General features: G+C 39.5%; 2 protein-coding genes across 8 annotated transcripts in view; both read left to right on the top strand.

Annotated features, from left to right (window-relative positions):
* Positions 1-23,391, top strand: part of FNDC3A (fibronectin type III domain containing 3A) — a 111,811-nt gene extending 88,420 nt beyond the window's left edge. For all 7 annotated transcript variants that reach the window (XM_021528415.2, XM_021528414.2, XM_077781402.1 and 4 more), the window contains 12 exons: positions 5,117-5,255; positions 6,911-6,979; positions 8,262-8,380; positions 10,431-10,536; positions 10,628-10,803; positions 11,855-11,968; positions 13,566-13,715; positions 13,800-14,083; positions 15,978-16,187; positions 17,529-17,695; positions 18,255-18,382; positions 20,870-23,391. In XM_021528415.2, the coding sequence (XP_021384090.1) occupies positions 5,117-5,255; positions 6,911-6,979; positions 8,262-8,380; positions 10,431-10,536; positions 10,628-10,803; positions 11,855-11,968; positions 13,566-13,715; positions 13,800-14,083; positions 15,978-16,187; positions 17,529-17,695; positions 18,255-18,382; positions 20,870-21,184 (1,977 nt within the window). In that variant the 3' untranslated portion in view covers positions 21,185-23,391. The remainder of the gene's footprint in view (positions 1-5,116; positions 5,256-6,910; positions 6,980-8,261; positions 8,381-10,430; positions 10,537-10,627; positions 10,804-11,854; positions 11,969-13,565; positions 13,716-13,799; positions 14,084-15,977; positions 16,188-17,528; positions 17,696-18,254; positions 18,383-20,869) is intronic.
* A 153-nt stretch (positions 23,392-23,544) lies between these two features.
* On the top strand, positions 23,545-26,564 carry MLNR (motilin receptor). Its single transcript, XM_021528476.2, has 2 exons — positions 23,545-24,323; positions 26,151-26,564. The coding sequence occupies exons 1-2, from the start codon at positions 23,561-23,563 to the stop codon at positions 26,462-26,464; spliced, it is 1,077 nt and encodes a 358-aa protein (XP_021384151.2). The 5' UTR covers positions 23,545-23,560; the 3' UTR covers positions 26,465-26,564.
* Positions 26,565-27,016: the final 452 nt, after the last annotated feature.

Here is a 27,016-nt window from a genome sequence, read left to right on the forward strand (position 1 = left end):
CCCAGAAACCAATAGCCCCATGCTGTTAATTTTCACAACTCATCTTGACGATGGGATTGAAAGCACCCGCACCAAGTTTGCTGATAACACCACACAGAGTGGTCAGATGAATACATCAGAATGCAAAACTATCTTACAGAAACACTTGGACAGGCTAGAAGAGTGAGGTAGCAAAAACAATATGAAGTTTAACAAAGACCAAGTGCAAAGTTTTGCACCTGGGCTGGAATAACCAAGGAGCAGCTTGGATAGGCTAGGAGCAGCTTTGCTGAAAGGGACCTTCAGGCAAACTGGATCCTAGGCCGACTCAGCAGTGGCATTGCTAGCAGAGATAAGAGATCTTCCCTGTATTCAGCTTGTGTCAGATCACCTGGAGATCTGTGTCCAGTTGATCCACACAATTCACAAAAGACAGGCAGAGTGGGAGCTGGTGCAAAGGAGAGTCACAACAATTATAAAAGTGCTGGAGAACCTGCCCTATAATGAAAGTCTAAAGTAATTACATATTTTCTCATTGGAGAAGGCTGAGAGGAACCTCATCACAGTTTGCCAGTACTTAAAGCCTAACTACAGAGAGGAGAGAGGTTCTCCCTTCACAAGGAGCCACCTGGAGATGACAAGGGGCAAGAATTGCAAGGTGCACTAGAAGGGGTTTCATCTTGGTGTAGGAAGGAAATTTTCCACAGTGAGATCAAGTAATCACTGGAATAACTTCCCCAGAAATGTGGTGGAATCCCCATCACTGGATGATTTCAAGATATGACTGGAGAGGGTGTTAGATAATCTCATCTAGGCTCACTTTGCCCTGAAGGGTTGGACCACATGATCTATCAGGTCCCTTCCAGCCTGGGCTGTTCTGTGTTCTGAGTCACTCTTGAATAGTTGCTTGAGTTTTGGAACAAAGCTAAAGACATGTCCCACAGTATGAATTTCAGAATCACTTAGGTTGGAAAAGACCTGTAAGATCAAGTCCAACTCTTAACCCAGCACTAAACTATGTCCTTAAGCAACATATCTGCACATCTTTGAAGTACCTCCAGGGGCGGTGACTCCAGCACTTCCCTGGGCAGCCTTGCCAATGCTTGACTGCTCTTTCTGTGAAGGAATTTTTCCTAATGTTTAATTTACACTTCCCCTGGTGCAACCTGAGGTACAGTCAGAATAACATGATTTATCTGTCTGCAAGTGAAAAATATTGATAGTTGTCACACATACACCTGAAATACTAAGGAAGAATAGCAAGTAAAATACTTAAGGAGGAATTGGAAACTGTTGAAGAACAGCTTCTCTTTGCAATATGAATGGCAATAGTTTTAAGTGTTGATTGATTTGTTTTGAGTTAACACTAAAGCATGTGAGTACTCATTTTCAGATGATATTTTTCACTTATGAATATGATTTTGTTTGTGTTTTTGCATAACTTAGTATTTAATAATTTAAAATATACAGGTTGTTTCTAGCACTGTTACATCTACACATGAACTAAAGAATAGCTAATTCTCTTGAAACTAGCTTTTGCAGGACATGAACATAGTCTTCCTTTGAAAGTAATACTACACATGATTCATACTTATTACTAGTAAATGTATAGTTAAACATCCTAAGCTTCTCATTAAAATAAACTCCAGTGTTTATACCCTATTTTTATTAGCAAAACAATAAACAGAAGTCTCTGTTCACTCATTCATGGAGCATAAAGGAGAAGCAAATGTTATGTTGATCAGGTTTTTAATTTTTATTATACAGGGGAAAGACATAATTAGTAGTAATATTCCTTAAGGCTTTTGAAAGAAGCTTTATAACCATTTGAAACCTTATTATAGTATGTAAATGCAAACTGCCTGTTTAACTTGATTTGTAAGGGCACAAAGACAACCAGATGATTATTAATCCTGTAAACTGTATTGGGAGACTTAATGTCTGAGAGACATGTTAGCTTGCATTTCCTCTTCTCAGTCTACTAACATCATTGCTATCATTTCAATTCTGCTCATTTTTAAAACAGAACTAAAAGCTGAAAAAACATCTTATCTTTTTTTTCTAGGTGGTTTAGCTTTTTACTAAACTAAACTACAACGTAAAAAATAGCAAGAATTTGTTTTCCTAGAATCACAAAATACTCTAGGTTGGAAGGGACTCTTAGTCATCATCTGGGTCAAATTTGTGTAGAAAGCCAGGCCTTATCTTAGGCAGTTCAACCCTGTCCCAGCCATGTTGATCTGAGATTTTGTTACTTCCAACATGGATGATTCAACCACTTCTTTGGACTATCTGTTCTAATGGTAATTAATTTCTTTTCTTAAATCCAGCTAGAATTTCCCCTAACACACTTTGTGTCTGCTGGCTCTTGTCCTGTCATTACAGATCCTTTGGAAGGCAATGTCTTTATCTCTTCTGTAACTGTCTCTTAGGTGTTGGAAGGCTGTGATTAGATTATTCCCAATGAAACTTCTTTTTACTCAGGCAGAATAAAACAAAGCTTTTTTCTGATGTCAGGTTCTCTAATCTTCTGATCATCCATCTGATCATGCTGGCCCTCTTCTGAACTCTTTCCAGTTTCCCAATGTCTCTTGAACTGGGAGGACCAAATACTGGACACAGTATTCCAAGCTTGGCTTTAAAAGTGCTGAGTAAAGTGACATAATTAAATCCTTTGTTCTGCTGGGTAAATTATTGCTATTCAGCCCATGACACACTTTCGTTTTGCTACTGCCAAGATGCTTTGCTGATTAATTTGACATGCTCCTACTCAAATGCCAATGTCATTCTCAGCAGAGCTGAAAAGAGAAAAACTGGGTAGAGTCAGACCCCAGAGTGTACTGGTGCTGGGATTATTCCATCCCAGGTGCAAGACTGTATCTTGTCCAAAGCTCATACAGTTCTTGTTCATGCAATATTTCAGCCTATCAAAGTCTGTATGATGGCTCTTCTCTCCAGCATATGTTTGTCTTCTAGTTTGGTTCTATATGCAAATCTGGGAGCATCACTCACTACTGTCATCCAGATCACTTCCAAAGATAATGAATAAAATCTGACATTGGATTGGCTGCTGAAGAAATCCACTCATGTGCATCTGCTAATTTTCCTTCAAACCATTAGCCAACACCCTTTGAGCCTGGCATTCTGCCAGGTTTTCTACACCCATCTTGTGGTCCATGTGTTATATCTTAACCAGCTTGTCTACATAAATGTTGTGAAGATCAAACTAAAATTAGGGTAGATGATGTCCCCAGCTCTCCCCCATTTTTTAAACAATTTGTTTCATCATTGAAGCACTCAGATTGGTGTCATGGTTTGATACTGGCACAATGGCAGTGCCCCCATGAAAATGCAATCTCTCAATTGAATGCTGTGAAATGCAATCAAGAACAGAGCAAAGCAGGCCCAAGCTTAATAACAGGAAAAAAAACTTTATTAAGCTACTACTATAAAAGAAAAAAGAAAGGAAAAAAAAAAACACACAAAGATCAAAATGAAAACCTTGCAAAACATTCCTCCTCCCACCACCCAACTCCAACAAACCACAGTGAGACACAACCTGGACCCCAATCAGGTTTCCACCCTCCAGACAATCGATACTCAGTCCATCGAGGGAACAGAGTCTCTCCTGTGCCACAGACCCCCCAAGAAAACACAGCTCCACATCCTGTGTTTCCATGTCACACATGGCACCGCCCAGAGAAAAAGTTTGCCATGGTGACCCTTCTCCTTTCCATGCACAGTGCTCTCACCACCAATGCATGGATGGACAGACTGCTTTTAGGATTTTTCCTTTCAAGGATGCCCTGCCAAGAGGGGAAAAAACAACAGTTCAGTTCTTCATTTTTTTTTTTGGGGACCACAGTTCCCCCCCGCCATTTTCCCCTGGAGCTGAGGGTCCAAGAACAGAGATCTTCTCTTCTTCATCTTTGAGGACAGGGGGCACCACTACAAACCCCCTAACTTTTCTCTGTTCGCTCCACTTCTGTCTTTTCCCAGCTGAAGCAGGTCTCTTTGCTCACTGGCATCCTCCTAAAATACAGTCTCTCTTGGAGGAGAAGATCGGTTCAGTCTGTGGCTACCAAGGAAAAAGTCCAGCCAAAAGCCACTCTATCATCCCCTCCCATCTAAAATTTCTCCCTCAAACATCCCAGGGTCCAAGCCGTCTCTCTTCCTCTCTTTCAAACTGACGAGGAGAAAAACTTCACAAAGCTTTCATTTCTCAGGAAAGGTTAAAAGTCCCAACTCCCAGGGATGGCTCGATGCCCAGGCTCCAACTCCCACAGCCAGCTGGGCACCTTGTGGCCCCCCCTCGCTCTTCTCCTTCCCCTTGGTGAACTGCTGACAAAACTGCTGCTGTCTCTTGAGAGAGAGAGAGAGAGAGAGAGAGAGAGACTCTGGGGGGGGAACGGAGACATCCCAGATTTCTCCACCCTTCCATCTGCAGGGGCCAGCCCGGTTCCAGTCCCTCCACCCTTGGGTCAGTCAGGCCATGGGCCTTCCCCTCCCCACCCAGCCACGGCCGGGCAGGGGAGAGTCCGCACTGCGGCTGACTGGAACCAAAGAGAGCCAGTTCTCCTGGGAATTCTGCTTTTAACCCCTCTGTGTTCTCAGAGGCATGTCCACCTTCAATTGGTCAGTATCCAAATTGACCTCTTCCTTCCAAGAAAATTCTTTTTCTGTGTCAAACCACGACAGTTGGTTAAACAAAATTTACCTATTACAAATGTAGTCCCTTGTCTTTAACATGATTTTCATGACAACCTTTACCATAATAATCCTCAGGACTGTAGAATTTATAAAATCACTGTGCTGTTGTTAATACAACTTACCCATATAAACACTTTTTCTATCTCAGTATTTCTGTAAAAGAAGGTGCTGTACTAGCATGGGAGGGATTTTTTTAAGGATTTTGTTTTTCCTGGCAATTTGCATGCATTTATATTTTCAGTGTAGTGATTGTCTAACTATGAGACTAATGAAAATGTAAAACGAAATTATATAATAACTTTCGGTTTTGTGCTAATTTATTATGTGTTTGTCTGTATATACAACATAAATTAATTTGTCCATTCCATAAACAGTGAATAGCATACCACTATCCAATATGTTTATAGTATTTTATATATATTTGCAGGTCATTGCTTATAACTCAGAAGGGAAAAGCAGTCCAAGTGAGACAGTGGAGTACATTACTTGTCCAGACAAACCTGGAGTACCTTCAAAACCCACAGTGAAAGGAAAAATTCATGCACAGAGTTTTAAAATAATCTGGGGTAAGAATGTTTTCCAGCTCTATTTTAGAGTATTTTTTCTGTATTTTTAATACATATATAATATTTTTTATGTAGAAGGTTAGGTTTTACTTTAGTAACACTTCAGTCAACTGAGCCATTATGGTCCATTTATATTGAAAAATACTGACTCAAAATACTTAGTGTGGCAGCACAGCTAATTATATGGGAAGAATAATATGCTAATTGTAATAGGGACTGTTATTGCAGAGGACTCTACAGCAATTTAAAAAGTGTGGTTAATTGATCTACTAAGAAGTTCTGTTTCTCTGGCGCAAAAAGTAGGTGCGTGACATTCTGGGTCCTTATCAAAAGAGAAGATTGAAGTTCAACCTGTGTCTCCAAACTATTTGGTTTTGATAGATACATTTTTGTTCGCTAAGGATGTTGAGAAAATTTTCCTTAAGATCAGAAATTTTTAGCCTTATGCTGTAAAATAGGAGAAGGTTAAACAGTACTGTGCAATGCAGTACTTCAGCAGAAAATCAAACAGTAAAAGATTACATTTATTGTCACTTCTTACCTATTTCCATTTAATAGTCTGTTTAATTCTTTAGCATCAATAATAAGAAATTTATTTCTATTACTATACAAATAGTACTCAGCAGGTCCAGTCTTGTATCTTCCCAGAGTGCTTTGCTACATCAGGACCTGATACTTGATCTTTTATGTACAATGCATAATGTATGAAGTTATTAAGAATACCTGATTTGTATATCAAAAGATGCCTAAAATATCAATTTATATATAAAACTTTAAATAGTCATTATTTGGACCAGTGATGCTCTTTCCATTAATGTGGTAATTAATGTGACCATTTTATTTTCCATTTGGAGTAATTTCCTTAAAACCAAGGAAGTGCTATCTGCCATCTAAGTCTCATTTTATTTAGCTGGCATTTTATGATATGTAACTCTTGCCTAAGAGCCAATATAATTTCATCCAGTACAAGCATATTGTGATGTTTAGGCAGGAGTGCCCTTCTGTGTTGAAGGGTACTGTTGAAGTATAATGCTGTCTTCATATTAATTCAAAATGTTGTTTTACATTATTATAATTTTGCTGTTTTCTAAGCCATCTTTGAGAAACAGTATTAGGATTATATGTCAAAGAATGGTCTGTAGATTTGTATCTTGTACATTAATACTTTACCAGAGAGGATAGTGCACTAGTGATATATTAGAAGTTAAGAGGTAAGTTTTCAGTGTAGAGCTCTTGACTATTCTGTTTTGTCCCAAAATATTTAAGTTTTTGAAATTTGGTCCTTAAATAATTTAATTTTTATATACAAATCCATATGATAATTTTTCCTGTCTGCAGTCCAAATTACAGGCCCATTAGTGTCTGTGTCCCTGAATCCATACTCAGGCACCTGAGACTGAAATGTTTTCTGTGGCATCTCCCAAGGGCAATTCCCTTGTCCCTTCTCCTGTGTAGAGTGTACAGAAGGGCTGAGAGCTGCCTTTCATATAGCAGGACTTGGAGTGATTTGCTGCTTCCCTGAACTGGGACGCTCTCTGTCTAAATAAGCACCCACCTCCAGCTGTCTGTTGATTTTGCCATTGGGAAATCACCCCCAAAAGCTATAAAGCCGTTTAACTTACCTTGCTTAGTTGGAATATTGCTGTTTTTTATAGATCCACCAAAAGACAATGGGGGAGCAGCAATACATACATATGTTGTGGAAATGTCTGAAGGCTTAAGTGGTAAGTATTAGGATCATACATTGGCATTCACTTGTGTGGGGTTTTTTTTCCTGTCTCTGTGTGCATGTGGGAAGAATAAAATATGTACTAAGTTATTGCCAGAGACTGACATCAAAAAGGAAATAGTGGCACATTGATACTTGTACACAAGAAGTTCTTTTTCTCTGATTTAGAAAAGAAAGATGCCACAAAATTCTGTGATGCAAGAGATGCTTTTTGTTTAACTTACTAATTAGGTCTGTTCAGTTTTGGAAATGAAATGACACATTTCAGACATTTTAGGGCAAGAAGACAGGGACATGTAGCTTTGTCTGCATGGCAGATGAAAGAAAAGCTTGTACTCCATTTATCACTATTAAAAGAGAACAATGATGCAGCTGGGGTAACTTTCTCCTATTTGCTTTTCTATTATTTCATACAGAAAGGAAACTGACAGTATTTGTAAATTGGACATAAATCTGTCTTGCTAAATTATTTTAAAATCTAGTTAAGTAACCTTATTGAGTTCAGAAACACAATCACATCAAAAATGAAAGTTTCAACTTTACCAATGCTGTGTCAGATTAAGACAGAGTACTGCCCCCAGATATGATGGGAGCCCTCTCAGGTAGTTAGTCTCTTGCTTTCATCTCTCTATCATGTGTCCACATTAAGCCACTTTCGGAATGATGCACCCAAGCCTTTCATGTAAATATAGAGAGCTGTGCATTATGTTTCATTCCCAGGCCTCTAAATTCTGTGGTGTATTGAGTTGTTGGCAGATTTATTAAAAGTCCCAAGGTTCCCTGCTTAACTTAAAAAGAAAGAGAATGCTAAAGAGTTTCTGATTCAAGAGTAGCAAATAATGGAATAAGAATTTCACGTGCTTCTGGGCCATTCAGGAACACAGGAACAAACTTCATCAGTTGTAAAGTGTAGTTACAGTCTGCAAAGTGATAATGCAATATGAAGTTTGTTATCTATGAACAATTTTACTTTTGTGTCTTACCTGTTTATTTGGTTATGATGTTGAATGTACTTGCTGACCCAGTTAAGTTCTTTTCTATTTAAGGTAAATCCCAAATGAGGAAGCTATTTCACTTCTGCAGATCTACACCTAGGAAACTATCTTTATGAAATTATAAGATCTTCCAGGAAATTCAGACCAATTTCAATTTCTATTTTTTGCAATAAACATTAGGCACACACATATTTTAGTGAAATTAGGATACCTGCTGTAGCTGGTACTGAAGTGTGGCAGATTACACCTTGGTTCATTGCACGCTTATTCCTAACCTTTCAGGAAACAAGTGGGAGACAATATACAGTGGAGCCACTAGGGAACATGTGTGTGACCGACTAAATCCAGGCTCTTCCTATCGGTTACGTGTATATTGCGTGGGGGAAGGAGGACAAAGCACGGTAATTTCAGCTAATATTTTTATTAAACAAAATTTCTCTCTGTAGAAAATCTGGTCCAGTGGGTATTTAAGCAAATATTGTGCAGAAATGCCTAACAAAATAGCCCTAATTAGAACCTCAGAGAAGTTCCAGTATTGCTGCACAATGGTTCAAGTTTCTGCTCATTTGTTAAAGAAAAATATCTGAATATTCTTTCCTGATATGATATTTTGTTTGACACGATAGTCTTATTTACAGAAACAGATACTTTTCCCATGTGATACATTTATACAATGTCATTTATTAAGGCCTAACATCAGCAGTTTAAAAAAGGTATTTGAAAGGCTCCCTGTGGAATTGGTGACAGCACCAAGTATAACAGAGTTCACAAAGTATTTTGACAATGGTTTCTCACGTAATGTGATTCTTGGGGCTGTCATGGGGCCAGGAGCTGGACTTTGATCATGCTTGTAGATCCCTTCCAACTCAGAAGATTCTGTGATTCTATGAATTTAATGTATTGCCTGTAGTCAGTGGAGTACCTTGTCTCAGTAGCCAAGTTACCCCAGCAGGCAGGGGGAGAAGTCTTCACTCAAGCTTTTCAGGGTTATGTTTCCCATGCTCTCTCAAGTACAATTAAAATGTTTTCATTGCCCTACTTTTCAGTATTTCCAAACAATTTGCTGTACCATACTGTGCTTCTTTACACACACACACATGTGCACTGTCAATTCTGTCTTGTAGTTTAGCTGCCAGTGCCAAAGCGTCTTTCTGTATTTGCTCTCTCTTCTCAGCAACAAGCGTAACAAAGCCAGCCCTGACTCTCTGCAGACTTCCAGCAGGGCTTTACTGTCAAGCTGCTCTCACAAAAACCTTAAAGCCTTCCATTCTTGCTGGTCACAGTTTCTACCCAGCCCTACCCTATGACATGAAACATATGTGCTCTTCCTACACATTGAAGTCTCCTGCAAAGATAACCTTGACTACAGCCACCTTGCCTTAAGAATAAATCGGGACTCGTTCAAAACTGTCTTGGCTGCAGTGCTTTCCCAGTCACCAGACCACAAGTCTTTGGAGACTTTCACCCTGCCAGCCTACTTCCCTACAGCCCAACCCCATGATTTTAGAATTAACCTTGAGTACCAAAGAGAGAATAACTTCCAGAAAGTCCTTATACTTTTTGAAGGTGTCAGAAATTAACAGAAGAACTGTGAAAAAAGATGTAATTAACTGTTCTGCAGCTTCTCACTAACATACGTAAAATTTTCTGCCTTTCAAGTAGCAGCAGTTGTTCAATGAACAATATATTTAAAGGAGCTGAAAAGCAGCAGATCATCCAGTCCACTCTTTCTTGAACATACACAGAAACCAGCTGTGAAATGAGACTCTGAGATTAATTTCTTCTGTAAACCTAAAGTCTTTCCAACTTCATATTTATTCTGTATCAAGCTGAAGCTAATAACCCCTCATTGTCTCTGCTCACTTCTGTCTGCATCCAGACAGAAGTGCATCTGCTGCATCTTTTATGTTCTTAGGTAATTTTTGCCCAAACTTCAAATCGGAGGTGGAAACTTGTTGCTCATTAGGTATTGCTAAGCAAAGAAAAAGCTGAAATCTCTTTTTTTTTTTTTTAATCTCTTCTGAATGATACTTCTTCCCACTTTTGCTTTCTGACAGGTTCTTCCATGGAAAGTATACAATCTCTAGAGTAAGGGTTTAGAACTCATTAAACTGCAGTCTGATGCAAAAAAGAATGAGTTTTCTTTGAATGAGTCATATTTCAAGCATCTGTACTATGTTTGTACTGATAATTAACCATTGATTTTAATTCTACTCCTTACATGTGTACCAAAATACAAAAGCAAATTTTGCATATCGTGTGATTATTTTGGCATGGTTTCTATTATGAGAAATATATACCAGATCACTTCAGTATTTTCACATATTTGAAGATGTCATTTAAAAAGGGGATGATCTTGTTTCTGACTCAGCTATTTGCCTTTACTTATTGTGTAACTGATAGTCCTTGGTTTGGCCTGGATAACTTCATTAATCTGTCTTTCTTTTTTAGGTGACTGATTCCTTATTGGTGCAGACACCAGCAGTAGTTCCAGGTCCATGCCAGCCTCCAAGGCTACAGGGTAGACCAAGAGCAAGAGAAATTCAGCTGCGCTGGGGTAATTTTATTACAAGTGTTAGAGATTATAAGGAATCCAAATGTGTTACATGTTAAAATTAAATAAGCTTTTCTTTCTTTCTTATTTCTAGGACCACCTCAGGTAGATGGTGGTTCACCCATTACCTGTTATGGTCTGGAAATGTTTCAGGCAGAAAGCGATGAACACAGAGAGGTTTACCAGGGTTCTGATGTTGAATGCACAGTGGGTAGCCTTCTTCCAGGGAGGATGTACAGCTTCAGACTGAGAGCAGCTAACAAGGCTGGGGTAAGGAGGCAGTCTGAAATGAAATTCATTACAGAGACTGCAATCATTATTAAAGATTTTTATTTCAAACAAAGCATTTAACAGCAATTTTAAAATTAGGATTTCCTAATGTAGAGTCATTTGAGTCACGTAGCTTATTGTTGTGTGGGAACAGATAGTTAAAAATCAGTTTACAATGAAGGGGATTTTTAGATGAAGGGAAGAGAAAATAGCTAATTATGTCTTTTATCTGAACAGTAATATTAGGAAATCATTAGGAAATGCTAAGTACTTTATTAAAGTACTGTTACAACTTCACTATTTTCATGTGAAGTAAGGTAGCAAATTATTTCTATATACAGCTTTGTAAATTGATTTACCTTTATTTTTACAGCTGTTGGTGTTCAGAACATAATAATTAGTGTTTCCTGACTCTCCATTTTTATATTTAGTTTAACTTCTGAGTACATGTTCTGTCAGATACAAGACTATTTTCCCTCTTTGGAGTATTAAATGTGTTTAAATCAATTCTTGCTGTAGAACAAGCTTTTTAGTTATGTACCCAAAGTCCTGATTTGTTCAATAATGTACACTTCATTGAAAACTGTCAGGGTGCGTTGACAGTGTTTGTGGAGAGGTCTGCAGCTTAAGGTTTTAGAGCACTATCCTAACTTTTATCTTCCCAAAGAATGGTTCATAGCTCAGTAGTTTTTGAATCCTTTATTTGTTTTACATAGGTATAAATAGGCAGTACAAATTGGTTTATGTTCCAGTGCAACCATCATGTAACTTCAGAATAAGCTTGGATAGTACTTCCCTGGTTTTCCCAAGAGTTTGAAGTGTCAAATTTATTCACGTTACATTTGCTGGAGTGAAGAAAAATTTATAGCTGTTCTGGAGAATAGTTGGATGCTGAAATAAATCCTGAATCCACAGTCCACAGAAATTTCTTTTATAAAAAGTAATAGAACATTTCTGGTTGCTGTTACATGTCCCTGCTGTGGCAAACTGTTTTTTTAAAAGTAGCGATTTTATTTTTACAATGTGTTTGTATCAATTCTCTTTTTAATAGTTTGGACCTTACTCAGAAAAATGTGAAGTAACTACAGCACCTGGACCCCCAGATCAGTGCAAGCCCCCTCAAGTGGCGTGCAGATCTGCTGCCTGTGCTCAGGTGTCGTGGGAGGTAAGAATGCCACGGTAACACCTGTCTTAACATAATGGTCTTCTGCATGTTTGAGTTCAGCTTGAGAAGTCTAATACTGTATTTTAATCACTTTATTTGTAAGCAAACTTACCTGACCATCCAATAGGTAAAACCTTAGTCATTCATCATGCCATTATAAGGCAGCAGTAAGTTGGCAGGCTGCAGGTACTGGATCTTACTGTGTTCTTTTGTTTAAAAGTTTTGCCATAGCTGCTGCTCTGCATTTCTGAGTGATGGAGTCTAATCTTAAAATTTTTCTTTAACACAGTTATAGTTCCTCAGAGACAATGTATCCACATAATACAGTCGATTATTGTGCGTTTCTTGGTTTTATAATCTAATTTAATTTTATATAATTACTTCAGCAATAACGTAGCAAAAGCCTCACAGACTTCCTATAAACCCATATGTTTAGATATCTGATTTTAAAAATGCAATAGATAAAAATTAAGCTTGCAAAAAGAAAGATTCTATCTGGGAATACTCTTTAAATACAGCTTTTTAGTGGCTTAGAGATGGGGTGAAGTATCTGAGCTACAGAACTGTACAGAAAAAAAAATTAGACTGTTTTACCTGGAAAGTAGTGTTCATGCTTCCTACTGGAGGAATGTCAGAGGAGCACTTCTTAAATATGTACAAGGCAAAGCCCTTTTAAAAAAAATACCATAAAACATTCAGGTAGAGTTAATTTGAGTGATGTTAGATGTCTGTTTTACAGAGTCACACAGTAATTAAGGCACAAGTAGACCTCTAAATGTCATTTAATTCAACCTTCTATTTAAATAGATTAAGTTTCTCAGGGCCTTTCCCAGTGAAATTTTATTTATCTGCAAAAATGAAGATGTTTCAGCCTAGTAAAACTGTCTGGGTAAACTCTCATTCTGTAGGATTTTTTTGTTTATGTCTAGTCAAAATACCCTTTAAGGTAAGTCATGACTCTTGTCTTGGCACTGTGCTATCTTCACGAAAAGCTTTTGTCATAATGTTTGTACCCTCCCAGTAAGTAAGTTCAGGCAGCAGTAAGTTCTTTCCTTAGGTGGATCACCTTGCTATTAAGTGAACTTTTTTGTTGTGTGTCGCACTCCTACTTTGTGACCCTTCACTGGACCGACTCCATTATGTCAATGTCCATCTCCTTCTGGGGATCCAAAGACAGAACATGGTACTGGAGATGCAGCCTCACAAGTGCTGAGTAGAGGGGAATCCTTTTACCCTTCTTGTTGCTCATTTGCTAATACAACCAATATATAGTTAACCTTCTTGAAACAAACATTGCTGATTCTTATTCAACTTCCTCTCCATGACACACAGGAGGTTTTTGGTAAAGGTTCCTCCTCAGCTTGTACTTTATTGTAGCAGTCCAGGATTTTGTGTTTGCAATTGTCTTAGTTGAACTTCCTGAAGTTTGTATCAGATTCTGCCTCTTACTTCTATTGTACTAAATTAAAAATCAGCAAAGAAATGTGAGGGTAAGACTCCTCTGGAACAAAAACAAAATACAGATGTGGTGAGTTTGGTTTATTTTTTCTCTTATGTCAGTATATTTAGCTTCTAATTATTGATATCCATTTTAAAGGTACCAGTAAGTAATGGAGCTGATGTCACGGAGTATCGACTGGAGTGGGGCGGTGTGGAAGGATGCATGCAAATCTCCTATTGTGGGCCTGGGCTAAGCTGTGAAGTGAAAGGGCTTTTGCCTGCCACTATATACTATTGCAGAGTTCAGGTAAAGATGTAAAACTGTTGTTAATGAAATCTGGAAACAGGAGTTGACTCTGCCATAAAAACATGGTCTACTTTGGATTTGCAGGCAGTGAATGTTGCAGGTGCAGGCCCTTTCAGTGAAGTAGTAGCATGTATGACTCCAGCCTCTGTACCTGCAGTTGTGACATGTCTTCGTGGACTAAGTGAAGATGAAGTTGAAAGTCCACATTATTCTTCTTCCACATGCCTTGCTATAAGCTGGGAAGAACCTTGTGACCATGGATCTGAAATCCTCGGCTACAGCATAGACTTTGGAGATAAGCAGCCAATAACTGTTGGGAAGGATCTGACCTATTTTATAGATGGCTTACAGCCAGATACTACCTACAGGTATGTGATGCACAGCTACTTGACAGCCTACTGTTTCTTCCACAAGAGCAGATGCTTTGTTTCCTTGTATTTTTCTATTATCTTCATTATTACTCTCAGAGGCACATTAGTGCACAGCCATGGAGCAAAAAGTTTTGTTAATGATGCTCATCATAAATAGATGTGCAATATTTATTTTCTTAAAAAAAAAATATATATATGTTAGTTTACTGCAGTATTGTTGTATCTATCTGGTTAATGTGTCAGTTTAACTGAATTCACATCACATATTCAGATTCATAACTAATTTTGGACTGGTTGCTTCTCTGTTTGAAAAGGTAAAATCCATCCAAGGAAGGACTATGCCCAGTCTGATCTAATGATAGCTCATGGCAACTTGCAGTGCTGTATCTGCAGAAAAAGTGGAAGTCAGCATGAACAGTATCAGTTTGAAAAATCAGCCAGCATTGTGTCTCTTTTGAAGAATTTTAGTTGCTGAAATAGTCCCTTATGTTCAGTCCAAGAGTTACTGAAAAATGTAAATGCAAAAATCAGTTGTTCTGTCTGAAGGCACTGTTACAAAAACATGTCCTCAGTGTTAAAGGAGAATGACAGTCCCACTGAAGTCAGACTTTTAACCCACTCTGATTTCAGTATAATTAGGATATCATGTGGCTATGCAGGTTTCTGAATCCTTAATTACTGTTTTATGGCATTATGTCAGAATACAGTGTTTCTGTGTGCCTTATAATTATTTAACAATAATGCTGGCAGTCTGCTCTCTGTATCAGTAGACTGAAAAAAGAGTCATTTGCAGAGATAGGTCTATACTTCAACCCATGTAAGTTGTTTTTAATAGAATACACTGTCAACTCCTTGTGCAGATAAAAAATTGCATGTATTAACCTTAGTTCTGGGCTGTAATAAATTAGCATAATGTTAAAAATTACTGTAGTGAAGGAGAAATATTTATTCTTTAGCCTGCGTACTCATTTGTGTTTCCACATTTTGCAGTTGTGTGGTTGACTGTTTCAGAATTTAATTAGTGTGATTACTTTTTCCAGTTACCTAGATACTGTTTTGGACAAACAGATGTTAAGTCTGCAGAATTAAATTAGACACACTTTGCTCCCTGTGGCTACCTGTGAAATACGTAAAGAGCCTCTATTTTCTGTGTTCTTCTATTGAGAAATAAGTTTCTTAGCTAAGTCTTTTGATTCTTACAAATCCAATGTACATTGTCTTCCTTGGAGTATCAAAGAAGAAAAAAACAAAACCCTACCTTATCCCTGAGTATCAAGTTCTACAACTTCCTCAGCTTTGTGTCCTTTGGCAACTTCTGGTTTCCCCCTCTCACTTTTCAGGCAGACCCAAGAGGGCTTGTGTTTGCAAGTGCTCAGAGATGTGTTACTGGTGGAAACAGCAAGAGAGGTGGCTGCGCACCGTTGCTTTACTTTCACGCAAATAGGATCTGTTCAAAAAAGTCCATAAAAATGTCTGTTAGTCATCCTTGAACTCACCTGATAAAACAGTCAAAGATATGGTATCCCCTCTTTGGGGTGGGGCTTTTTTACCTTCCCTCATCACTCCAGTGTGGCTATCTAAATTTTGGTTCAAGGCCTGCACAGTCAGAATGGTAGACCACTCTTGAAGTAACTCACAGAGCTTTTGCATCTCTTTTCACTAATGTGAATTTCCTTTTGAATATTTTTATTTCTAATCAGGCCAGCTCCTTAAAATGTAAGGAAAGTGATTCACCTCCATATTCTTGACAGTTTAACAAAGCATAATACTGATAAAAATCTTCACTGTAGATGGTACCATTATTCTCAATTTAATGAGAATGGTGGATATGACCAGTTATTTTTAGAATCTAATTTCAAGTTAATTTATTCTTTTTTTTTCCAAATGCTAGGGTACGAATTCAAGCCCTAAATAGTCTTGGAGCTGGTCCTTTCAGCCACACCATAAAACTGAAAACAAAGCCTCTCCCCCCGGATCCACCTCGCCTGGAATGTGCTGCATACAGTTCTCAGACTCTTAAGCTGAAGTGGGGAGAGGGAACTGCAAAAGCATTAACTGACTCCATCCAGTACCACCTTCAAATGGAGGATAAGAATGGAAGGTTGGTTTTGACATTGCTTTAATCTGCCCAGTGTTGCTGTGGTCTGATGCTTGGGAGATGGCAGCAAAGGGCAAAATTCCATATGCTTTGGGGAATTTACAGCAGATGTAGGAGGTCATCTCATCTGGCAACTCAAGAAGGGCTCTAGTGTTTTTGTGCTGAGAAGTACAAGATAAAAAACATTATAGTTTTTTACTTAACAGTTCAACATGAAGAGTTTAATGCAGTGTTTCATACCAGCATACATTTCTCTCTCACTTTTGGTTAAGTATTTTTTCAAAGTAACAAGTCCAGTCAGTGTTGGAAGGGATGAATGCTTTACTCTCTGTTGCCTTATATGCAGTTATTTTAGTGGAAATTAATACAAATTATTTTGAGGGATTCCTTGTTTCATGTTAAATAGAATGTCAAGTCAACTGAAGTGGTACAGCAAGAACCCTTGCCTGAATGGTAAGATAAGCAGTACTGCTACAAAGTGTTCCGTGTCTGATGAGTAGCTTTAGTTTTACAAAAAGATAAAACTGATCTACTATAAATTGGGCTGTTTAAGTGGAAGGGAATTTATTGACGTTCCTAAAGACTAGGTCATGTGCTAATTTAGTTTTAGACTAAGCTGTTTTATTTTTAAAGGACATTAAAAAGCTGAAGTAGATGATGACCCCTGCAGGAAGAGAGAAATTTGTGCTGTGTCCTGGGGACACCAAGACTGAAAATTAAACAAGAGGTGAAATGGTCAGTTTGTGCAGAAATTGCCACATGAAGGACAGGGGCCAGTATACAAAGCTCCCAGAAACAGATTTGGTGTGCACTACAGTTGTGACTCTGCCCTCCTGTGTAGGTTTGCATGAGCCTATCTCCAACAATGATGTACAAAAGCAATTGGATCCATGGCACATTTTTTAGGTGTAGTAAGGGAATGTTGCAAAAGGCTAAAAAGCTAAAATCTAGTTACAGAATCTTGAAAAGCTAAGGATGCTGGAGGAGTAGATGGCTAAGCAAAAAAAAAAAAAAATGCAGTTCATTGAGAGACACAACTGCTGTCTTTTCCCATTGTTTCAAATGCAAAATAGTTTATTAAAACGCTTAGGAACATTTTTGGTAAGAGAGAATCTGTAGTGTTCTTTGTGCAATAGATTTTTATTTCCAAGACATGCAAAATAAAAACTTGGCCCTGGAAAATAAGCTTATTGTTTTATAGCAGCCAGAACACTGTTTAACTCTGCAATAAGTGTTTCTGGGCTTTTCATTAGATTCTGAGAAATTATGGGAACAGATTTCAAGACAATACTGCTTCAGAAGTCCTTTTCTGTGTTCAAAATAAACTGCTCGTTCCATTTTCAGGTTTGTATCCTTATACAGAGGACCATGTCATACATACAAAGTTCAAAGACTCAGTGAGTCAACATCATACAAATTTTGTATTCAGGCATGTAATGAAGCTGGTGAAGGTCCCCTTTCTCAAGAATATATTTTCACTACTCCCAAATCTGTTCCAGCTGCCTTGAAAGGTAAGGGTGCTTCTTTTTTCATTTCAGGGATGGGAGGATAGCAGGTTGGTTTTGGTATTACGTTGTATTTGGGATATTGAGAATATTAAGCCCTTTTCAAGTGCAGTGGGAGAAGGCTTCTTTCATGTAGTTGCCTAAAATATTAATTCCAGAAATGGAAGACTTGGGGTTTATGCATTCTTTGACCTAAGAAGTTTGTACTTAGTTCTCCTGCTTACCAGGAGAGTGGCAAGTTAAGGTGAAAATGCTTTCTAGCATGTTTAGAATAATTTTAAGCATTGTTAGGGGTTTTTTTTGGTATGTCATGCACACTTACAGTTACTAAATTTTATTTGCTTTCTCTTGGATGATACCTAAACTAGGAAAAGAGGCCTATATGAATTATTAGTTGTTGCTCCAGAAAAAACTGGAAGAAGAATAAATGTAAATCTGAATCTTTTGTTTCTCTGAGACAAAACAGGAGGTAGAATATAGAATTTTAAAGGTCATTAGAATTTGACAGTATGTGATGGAGAAAGCAGAGCTAGCTGTCACTTTGATGCTTCTTTCCTTCCTTCAGCACCAAGGATAGAGAGAATAAACGATCACACTTGTGAAATCACATGGGAGGTTTTGCAGCCCATGAAGGGTGATCCAGTTATCTACTGTCTTCAGGTCATGGTGGGAAAAGACTCAGAATTCAAACAGGTATGATGTGTTTAAGTCATTGTAGTTTTCTTTGATTATTCTTTGTGGTAACTACTTTAGTAAATCTAGTTGAGATTAGAGTTAGTAAAATTTATTGTGTTCCAGCATGCTTTTAGTCACTATGTTAAATTTTCGTTACCGAATAATATAAGGTAATAACTCCTAAACCCATCTCCTTCATTTCAGAAGGAGATTCTGCACTAAATTGCAGCCTCTCTGGGTTACACTGATGTTCACTAAATACAGCGTGACACATGAAGTGGTGAGGAAGTCATCCACTAATGGAACAACTGACAAAAAGAAATCTTTTACCTAATGGTACAGAATTGAAACTGGAGAGAAAAGGGGCAAAGGGTTCTCTTTGCACTAAGCGCAAAGAAGCAGTTTGAAATGCCAAGATACAAATTATCCTGCATTCAGTAGAAATTTTGCTTCCCAGTTTGGTTTTTTTTTTTGGTTTTGTTTTTTTTTTTGCTTCACAGTTTACAAACTGCCTGGTATTTGACATGAAATTAGGCACTTCCTTCCACAACAGAAACAGTTAATTCTAGTATATTACTATTTATTATAGTTCAGTATTAAATAAGTTTCACCTGTGCTTTGGTAGATTATAGGCCTTAATATTTTCATAACTTTTAGGATAGCACTGTGTTTGTTATGGTCATTTGTTAAATTTTTCAGTAAAAAGATGAACCATAAACCAACATGTCTTGCCATGTTGAATAGTCTTTTTTGTAACTTCAACATTGTAAGTGCAACATTAAGTACATAAGGCGTGGTCTGTGTTGCTTTTGGACAAATCACACTTTGATTATCAGTGTGTGTTGCCAAATGACCTGGGCAAGAAAATATAGTTGACACTTTGGTTATGGTAATAATGACTGAGGTGTGTGATTGTTTTTGCCTTTTGCAGAGCAGTCTAGCATAGTAAATTAGAATAAAATGAAAAGACTAATTTGCAGAAATTTAAATCGGAACAATCAAGAAGTAAACAGTATGAAAACAATCTTTAAGACACTTAGACATGATGGTGGCAATTTTATTTGACACAGACAAAAAATAAACTGCCTGGAAGTCTGCTCTAAGCTGTTCCTGGCTATTTCACTGCCAAACCTTTACTCTCCTCCTTCTTCCTGATCTGTCATCCAAATTGTTCATGTCATTGCTCCCTCCATGCTACAGACAAAATAAGTTAATAATGTGCTGTTTGAGCTGTATACATCAGTCAAAGATCATAAAGGGGTTAGGAAACAACCATATAAATACCCTAGGAAACGTACTGGAGGGGAAGGCAACTTCTGGCAAGGCACTGGGGACAAGCAGCTGAGGATGGTAATCCCTGCTAGCTAGCAAAGCTGGAGCTGAAGTAGGATGTGTGTCAGTGGCACACGTGTGTTTGTTCACTCCCAAATGCATGATCCAAATTGGTAGAATTTTGAGGATGTTGCACTTCCAATGGCCTGCCCTGCCTTAGAAGTCTTTAGGTTGTAGATTCCAGTAAAGCTCAGCTTGTCAGAGAACTCTTAAGAGTAGCCTCAGGCACAACAAGAGCTCTTTGAACAGCACAATCAGAAGGGATTTCCTGTTTCTTTACATTTCTAGTGTGCATTTTCATTCAGGATACTGTCTAACAGTATGGTAACTGTAGGGAAAGCTCCTGATGTGATATTTCTGTATTGTGCTACCAGTTAAATAAAGCAAATCCAGATATTTGGAGGTGGGAGGGTGAAGGGATTTAAAGAGAGAAATCAAATTGCACTGTGCTACTCACCTAATACCTCCCTACCTATTGAAGTACCAATAACTGCACCCCTTTGAGGTTTTATTTGCTTTCACAGAACCTTTATGTATCTGCAAATTTAATTAATTTGAGAAAATGGAATTTAGATTTCACTGAATTAGGCACTCCATGCTGAAGCATTGTGAATTCATGTTAACCTCCAGCTGAGAGACCTCTGAAGAGCACTCTCACAAGGTATCTCTGTCTTGGGAATATGATGAAATTAAGAATCACAAAGAGGACTCTCTGGCTTTCCTGATACCGTGTTTATTGGGATAAATCATAATATTTTAAATACAGATAATTGCAACAAGATACATTAGATTGGACTAGACTTAATGAATTGGCTTGATACAGAGTTAACTGCCTAAAATCCCATGATAAAATATTGTATATTGCATCACATTGTGAGTGGTCACTAAAACACCTAAGGCTGGGGCTTGTGACAGAGTTTATTTGGTGTGTACTCATCATTCCACACAAGCAAGCATAGTTCTTGTGTTTCACCAAAATAACTGGTGACTTTATCTGGTATTTAAATTGTGTGCTTGAGCTTTTTGACCATTTTCTTTGTGTGGGTGAAAGCATTGGTAAGTTGTCGTCCTTTTTAGTTACCTTCACCATAAGCAAAATCATACTAAGATATATGTGTGCGTATGTAGTACTTTTTAACTTGAAGTATCCCCTTTTTCCCCCCTTATTTCCAGATTTACAAGGGCCCAGACTGGTCGTTCCGATACACAGGCCTCCAGCTGAACTGTGAATACAGATTCCGCACATGTGCCATTCGCCAGTGCCAAGAGGCCACAGGTCACCAGGACCTGGTGGGCCCCTACAGCGCCCCAGTGCTGTTCATCTCTCAGAGGACTGAGCCACCGGCAAGCACCAACAAGGACACTGTGCAAACCACAAGGACACAATGGTCACAGAGCGACCAAGTGTGTGCTGCTGTCATCCTTGCACTTTTTGCTATCTTTTCCATTCTGATTGCTGTTATCATTCAGTACTTCGTCATAAAGTGAAGAAAAGAGATCTATTTTATAATGCTGCCCATTACATTTTACTTTCTCATAATCTAAAAGTAATTCTTTTCTCTTGCTTTTACAAAACCAGGCATTTAGCACCGGCATTGGGACTGATGCAAACTTTCTCAGCCACTTTAAAATGCTTACTCATAGGTATAGGCTGACACATGTTATTAAAATGCAAGCCACAGAAATATAATCTTTTCTTTATATGCCTTCATGCAGTACAAACTTGATATGGGGCAGGCACGCAGTGTTTAAGGAAAAGGGTATGATCAGTAAACACAAGTGTAAAGGTGATTTCCTGGCCCACACTTCTAAGGGTTGCTAACATAACAGGGAAGAATGTGTAGATCGCATTTAAAACTTACACTAACAAACTTGTGCTGTACACAATATTAATCTGATGCTGTGAAAGCAATTTAGCGCTGTATTTCTACCTCCTCATTTGTCTTAATTATTTGGGAAGCAGGATTTATGCTGAAAAACAGAAGGGGCTTTTCTCAGGCAGCAAATAATAAACTGGATGGAAGAGTATGCATGAAGGAAGCTTCTTACCTGATAAATGTGGAGTTCTTCACTGCAAGTAGATGTTTTCAAAAGACTACAAGGAGATGGCACAAGTGGTTTATCTTACCCCCAGGATTTGATGTTTACTTACAAAAAATGCCACTTTTACTTCTTCTGAATATACAAGAGAGAGTGTGAGAGACCTTCTTAGATTTGTTATTTAAATTGAAAAACATGTTTCCAGAGTTGACCTTTGATTGGATGCAGTTTATACAGATGTCTGTGCCCTCTGATTTTGGCTAGTCAACAGAATTTTGAGATAAAATTCATTATTGAATTTTTGCTGTTTCCCCAACATTCACTTGCCATTTCCACCAGAAATAAGCACTGCCTTTTTTTGTTTGTTTTGTTTCTTTCTTTCTCTTTTTTCCCTTCCTTTCTTTCTTTTCTTCTTTCTTTCTTTGGGGCACCAAATCAGAAGACGAAGTGTAGTAATTTGCACCAGAAAACTTAAAGCTGCTTTTTTCTTGAGATCCTAATGTTTAATGTAATGTCTCTTTGGATACTGTACCAAATTGTTGATTGCATGTAGTTAATGTTGCATTAGAGCACTTTGCAATTGCATAACTCATCAATGTTTTGTGAGCTTGCATTTGTGAGTTCTTGAATGACCAGACTGAATTTTAACAAGTATCCCATTGAACATCTTGCTAGATGTCAATGATTGCCAGTGACACAAAGCTTGTAGTGATACTATCTTTTAAAAAAAAATCCTTGTCTCATCACACTTATGTTATTTGTTATACACTTTGTAATTAGCTACTTTTAATTTATTTGAGTTACAAGATAGTGGATCATTAATGACTTCTGGTTGTGTTCAGTTTAGCATTTTTAATAGTATTAAACACTTCTGTCAGTCTTAATAATAATAAAAAAAAGGAACCTCTGTCTTGTGCTTTGAAGATCTCTGAAGAATTTCTTATATTAGAACGGGCATGTATTGTAATTGTTTATACGTCCAATTGATCTGTGCTGTAGAATAATGTTGCTGAGTTTTGTTTTTTTTAAAGAAAAAAAAGAAGAAATGGTGAAGAACTTGGCCTCCATGTGGCAAGAACGATCTGTCTTTAAAATGTACTGTATGTTTACATTTTATTTCTAATTTGTCATTTGTACGTATCGGTTGATACCTTCCCGCAGGATACCACGATAACTGATGTTTTCTAGAACCTTCTTAAAAGTGCCATGTTTGGCAGTGCAAATGAGGTTGCGTGTCACAGCCCAGAGATTTCTTATGGTTGAATGTCTAAAACGGTGAGATTTGTTACTGCAGGCAACCTGCAGTGACTTACGTTTTTCATAGTAAAATTCAAATGAGCTCCTATTTTTGATAGTCATTTAATAGTGTATTTGCCATTTGAGCCTCAGTGCATATTATTGCACTGAAGACAGTTTTTAATGTAATCTTAATTTTACCTCATATACTGTACATTCCAAAAATAAATAAAATAAAAATATAAACTCTAAAGTTTTTAAAACGCTATAGATACACTACCAAACATATCACTTTACGGTTGTACAACGTCGGGCTCCATGAAGACGAACCTGTATAGTCTGATAGAAAATACATGAAACGATGTAGCAAAGTACTTTCAAGAGTCTGTGGACAATAATAAAAGTACCTTCTTTTTCGCTGCTGGTGGTCAGTCCTGTGCGCGCACCGCCGCCGCCCTGTCCCCTCCCTCCTCCGTGCCCCGGGGTGCGGCCGGGCCCGCGGGCGGGGCGGGGCGCGGTACCTGCGCGGCGGAGGAGCCGCGGGCGGGGCGGGGCCGCGGGCAGGACGGCGCTGCCGGCCACGGCGGGATGCGGCGCGGCGGCGGCAACGGCAGCGAGCCCGAGTGGCCGTGGCCGTGGCCGCCCTGCGACGAGCGGCTGTGCCTGGCGCTCCCCATGTGGCTGCTCGTTCCCATCACGGCCGTCTGCCTGGGGCTCTTCGTGGTCGGCGTGGCGGGCAATGTCCTCACGGTGCTGGTCGTTCGCAGCTGCCGAGACATGAAGACCGCCACCAACCTCTACCTGAGCAGCATGGCCGTCTCGGACCTGCTCATCCTCATGGGGCTGCCCTTCGACCTCTACCGCCTCTGGCGCTCCCGACCCTGGATCTTCGGGCAGCTGCTGTGCCGCCTCTCGCACTACCTCAGCGAGGGCTGCACCTACTGCACCATCCTCCACATCACCGCCCTCACCGTGGAGCGCTACCTCGCCATCTGCTTCCCCCTCAAAGCCAAGGTGGTCGTCACCAAGCGCCGGGTGAAAGCCACCATCGGCGTCCTTTGGGCCTTTGCCTTGCTCTCCGCCAGCCCCTTCTTCTTCCTGGTCGGCGTGGAGCAGCCCGACAACCGCACTGACTTCAGCCGCGAGTGCAAGCCCACCCCGCAGGCGCTGCAGTCCGGCCTGCTGGCCACCATGTTCTGGGTCACCACCTGCTACTTCGTGCTGCCCGTCACCTGCCTCGGCGTCCTCTACACCTGCATCGGCCGCCAGCTGTGGCGGAGCAGCACCCGCCTGCGGGGCCCCAGCTCGCTCCTCCGGGAGAAGGGGCACCGCCAGACAGTCAGGATCCTGGGTGAGTCCCGCTGCCATCCCCCCGGGCGACGTCTGGGGCGAGGACCGGGGCTTAGGGGACCGTGGCAGTGCTGAAGCGCCCGCAGCTCCCGTGCAAGATAGGGAATAGCACAGGGGAACGTCCCAGCCACGCTCCCGGGAACTGCCGCGGCAGGGATTTCACTCCCTCCCAGCTGAGGCTTCACCCGCGTGGCATTGCACATCCAGCAGCACGACTGCCTTCCGTAGAAATACCCGTTTCCTGAATTTTACCAGGCAGAATCAAGTACAAGGTAGCCTGAAATTTCAGAAAAACTGTGGTAACATCAGCAGTCTCTTCCAGTTGGCAGCCGCACCTCTGCATAGAAAATTTCTGCTTCTGAAAACTAAGTTCTTAGTGGTCATTTGTAGCTCTCCAAGGAGTAAATCCACTGGTTGTTCAAGGAGGCTGAAAAACAGCAACTTAGCCCCTACAAGCTCTTTGAAGACAAATCTCATAATACCAAAGCACTTCCTACAGATGGAGGATGCTGATAATTTTTAGTTCATTTTCTTACTCGTATATTCAGTAACCAAGCATCAGGCTCTGGAAAGTTAGAGATCTTAGTCTGCTTTGGGGCTTTAATGTTTGTAAGTAGTGACCAGTTTGAAGGGAAAGAAAAAAGAAATCCAGCTATTGACTAAGGAACAATAAAACAAGATGCCCCAATTATTATTTTTGCCTACCTTTAGTGTAGTTTTTATATACACATGGAAGACTTATTTTACTGAGAGTGTAATCAGCTGGATGGAAATAGCATAGCACAAAAGAAAGAAACCAGTAAGCCTGAGAGAATTTTGCCGACTTATTTGAGGAAGGTACTTACACTGAAGTAGGTAGGTTTTCTGACAGAAACACCCATATTCATGATCTCAGAACCCACTGAATGAGACCAGTGCCCCCTTATCTCAAAGATCCAGCAGCAAGAGGTGTGTGTTGTTTTTTCAGAAGAAAACTTCATTTGGCTGCATCCCTCTTATTTAAGCTTTGAGAAACACGGAGGATGCTCTACAAATGATTGTTTTAGCTGCATGCATTTATAAACAAGAATAATTAAAAGTATGGATACAGTAATACACTTATCTAATTGTTTCTCATCTACTCCAGCTGTGTTGCCATTGCATGAGGGTTTGTATTTGTTCTTATTGTACTAAATTGCAACACAGGACCAGGCAAACAGCTGAAGTGACTCGGGCTAGAGATCCATCTAGGCAAATAGCCATGTCCAGCAGTAATGATCTGGGGATGCATGAAAAAGCTTTAGTGGAAAAAATCAATAGCTCAACTGCACTATAAAGTCTTTATGTTAGATACAATCCCACCACAATAGAGCGAATTCTGTGGGAGCTTGGGTGACTGAGGTGCAGCCTGGGTCTTTTTCAGTGATGCAGACAAGTTAAACAACAGCTCTGCATCAAATGGAGCTGCTGTGGAGCTTCCACAAAATCTCCTCATTCTGACTTTTTATTTTCCTGTCTCATATGTGGCATTACAAACATAGCCAGGGGAGATTCCTGATGTTATTATACAGATGTTACTCCACTGTTGTTGTTCACATTTTTCGCAGCAAACCTCATGTCAAAGTTGAGCTTAAAATTTTACCAGTTACTTTTTACTTCAAATACTAACAGTCAGACTTTATGCTATTCCCATTTTCACAGTTTTCCAACAATTTAATGCCATTACTTCTGTATATCATTTGTATCAAATAGAAGAACCTGCAAAATCAGCCACGTAAAATTTAGTTTACTGGATGGTTGAAAAGTTAACTCACTCCTTAACTGCCTCATGTGTTATTTTGTCTTATAGCTGTGGTGGTTCTGGCCTTTGTAATTTGCTGGTTGCCTTTCCACATTGGCAGGATCATATTTATAAACACCCGGGACATGAGGACGATGCTGTTCTCCCAGTACTTTAATATATTCGCCCTGCAGCTTTTCTACCTGAGCGCATCCATCAACCCTGTCCTCTACAACCTCGTTTCGAAGAAGTACAGGGCAGCAGCCTGCAAGCTGCTGCTGCCACGCCGAGCTGCAGAAAGGGCTTTCACAGTAGCCAAAGATGCTGGGGGCTACACAGAGACCAGCGCCAGCACAAGGAACGAGTACACCACCAGCTTCTGAGACTGCACCCCACGCTTCTTCAGGTATTCTTGCCTAAGGAAGGGAACTTCCTTCTCAGGGCAGAGTCGCAAAAGGATGGACATTTGTTAGGGCATGTGGTGTTTCATAACTGTCTGTGTTTTGGGATACCTGTATTTTTGATAACAGAGCAAGCAGGCACCGTGAAGTAGGGAGAATGATGTGCAACTTGTGAAAGATGATAAGTCAATAGGAGAAGCTGGAGTAAATTGCCAGTAAAACCACGGGTTTGCTTTATTACACAGTGTTCATTGCACATGTTCTATGCCATTTCTAGTGTTTTCTAAAAATAATAACACCAAGGTCTGCAAAGGAGCACTTCTTGGGAGCTCTAGTGGGTAAAATTCCCAGACAGCCTTCACCATTTTAAAATGGTTTTCTTATAAACAAAATTTTACAAAACAGACTCTTGCAAAGAGATGGATGCAAAAAAAAAACCCACCTGAACAGCCCTGGAAAAAGAGGCATATGCTTTTACTACCTGGTCTTGTAATCATGAAGGGAACTTTTCCTTAGGAAAGCATCTGCTGCTGT

Source organism: Lonchura striata, chromosome 2, assembly GCF_046129695.1.
Source record: "Lonchura striata isolate bLonStr1 chromosome 2, bLonStr1.mat, whole genome shotgun sequence".
NCBI classification, from domain to species: Eukaryota; Metazoa; Chordata; class Aves; order Passeriformes; family Estrildidae; genus Lonchura; species Lonchura striata.

Excerpts from the sequence above, each read along its gene's own strand:
- MLNR (XM_021528476.2), top strand. The coding sequence starts at position 23,561 with ATGCGGCGCGGCGGCGGCAACGGCAGCGAGCCCGAGTGGCCGTGGCCG. Across the intron at positions 24,324-26,150 it reads CCAGACAGTCAGGATCCTGG|CTGTGGTGGTTCTGGCCTTT; the intron begins GTGAGTCCCGCT and ends TTTGTCTTATAG.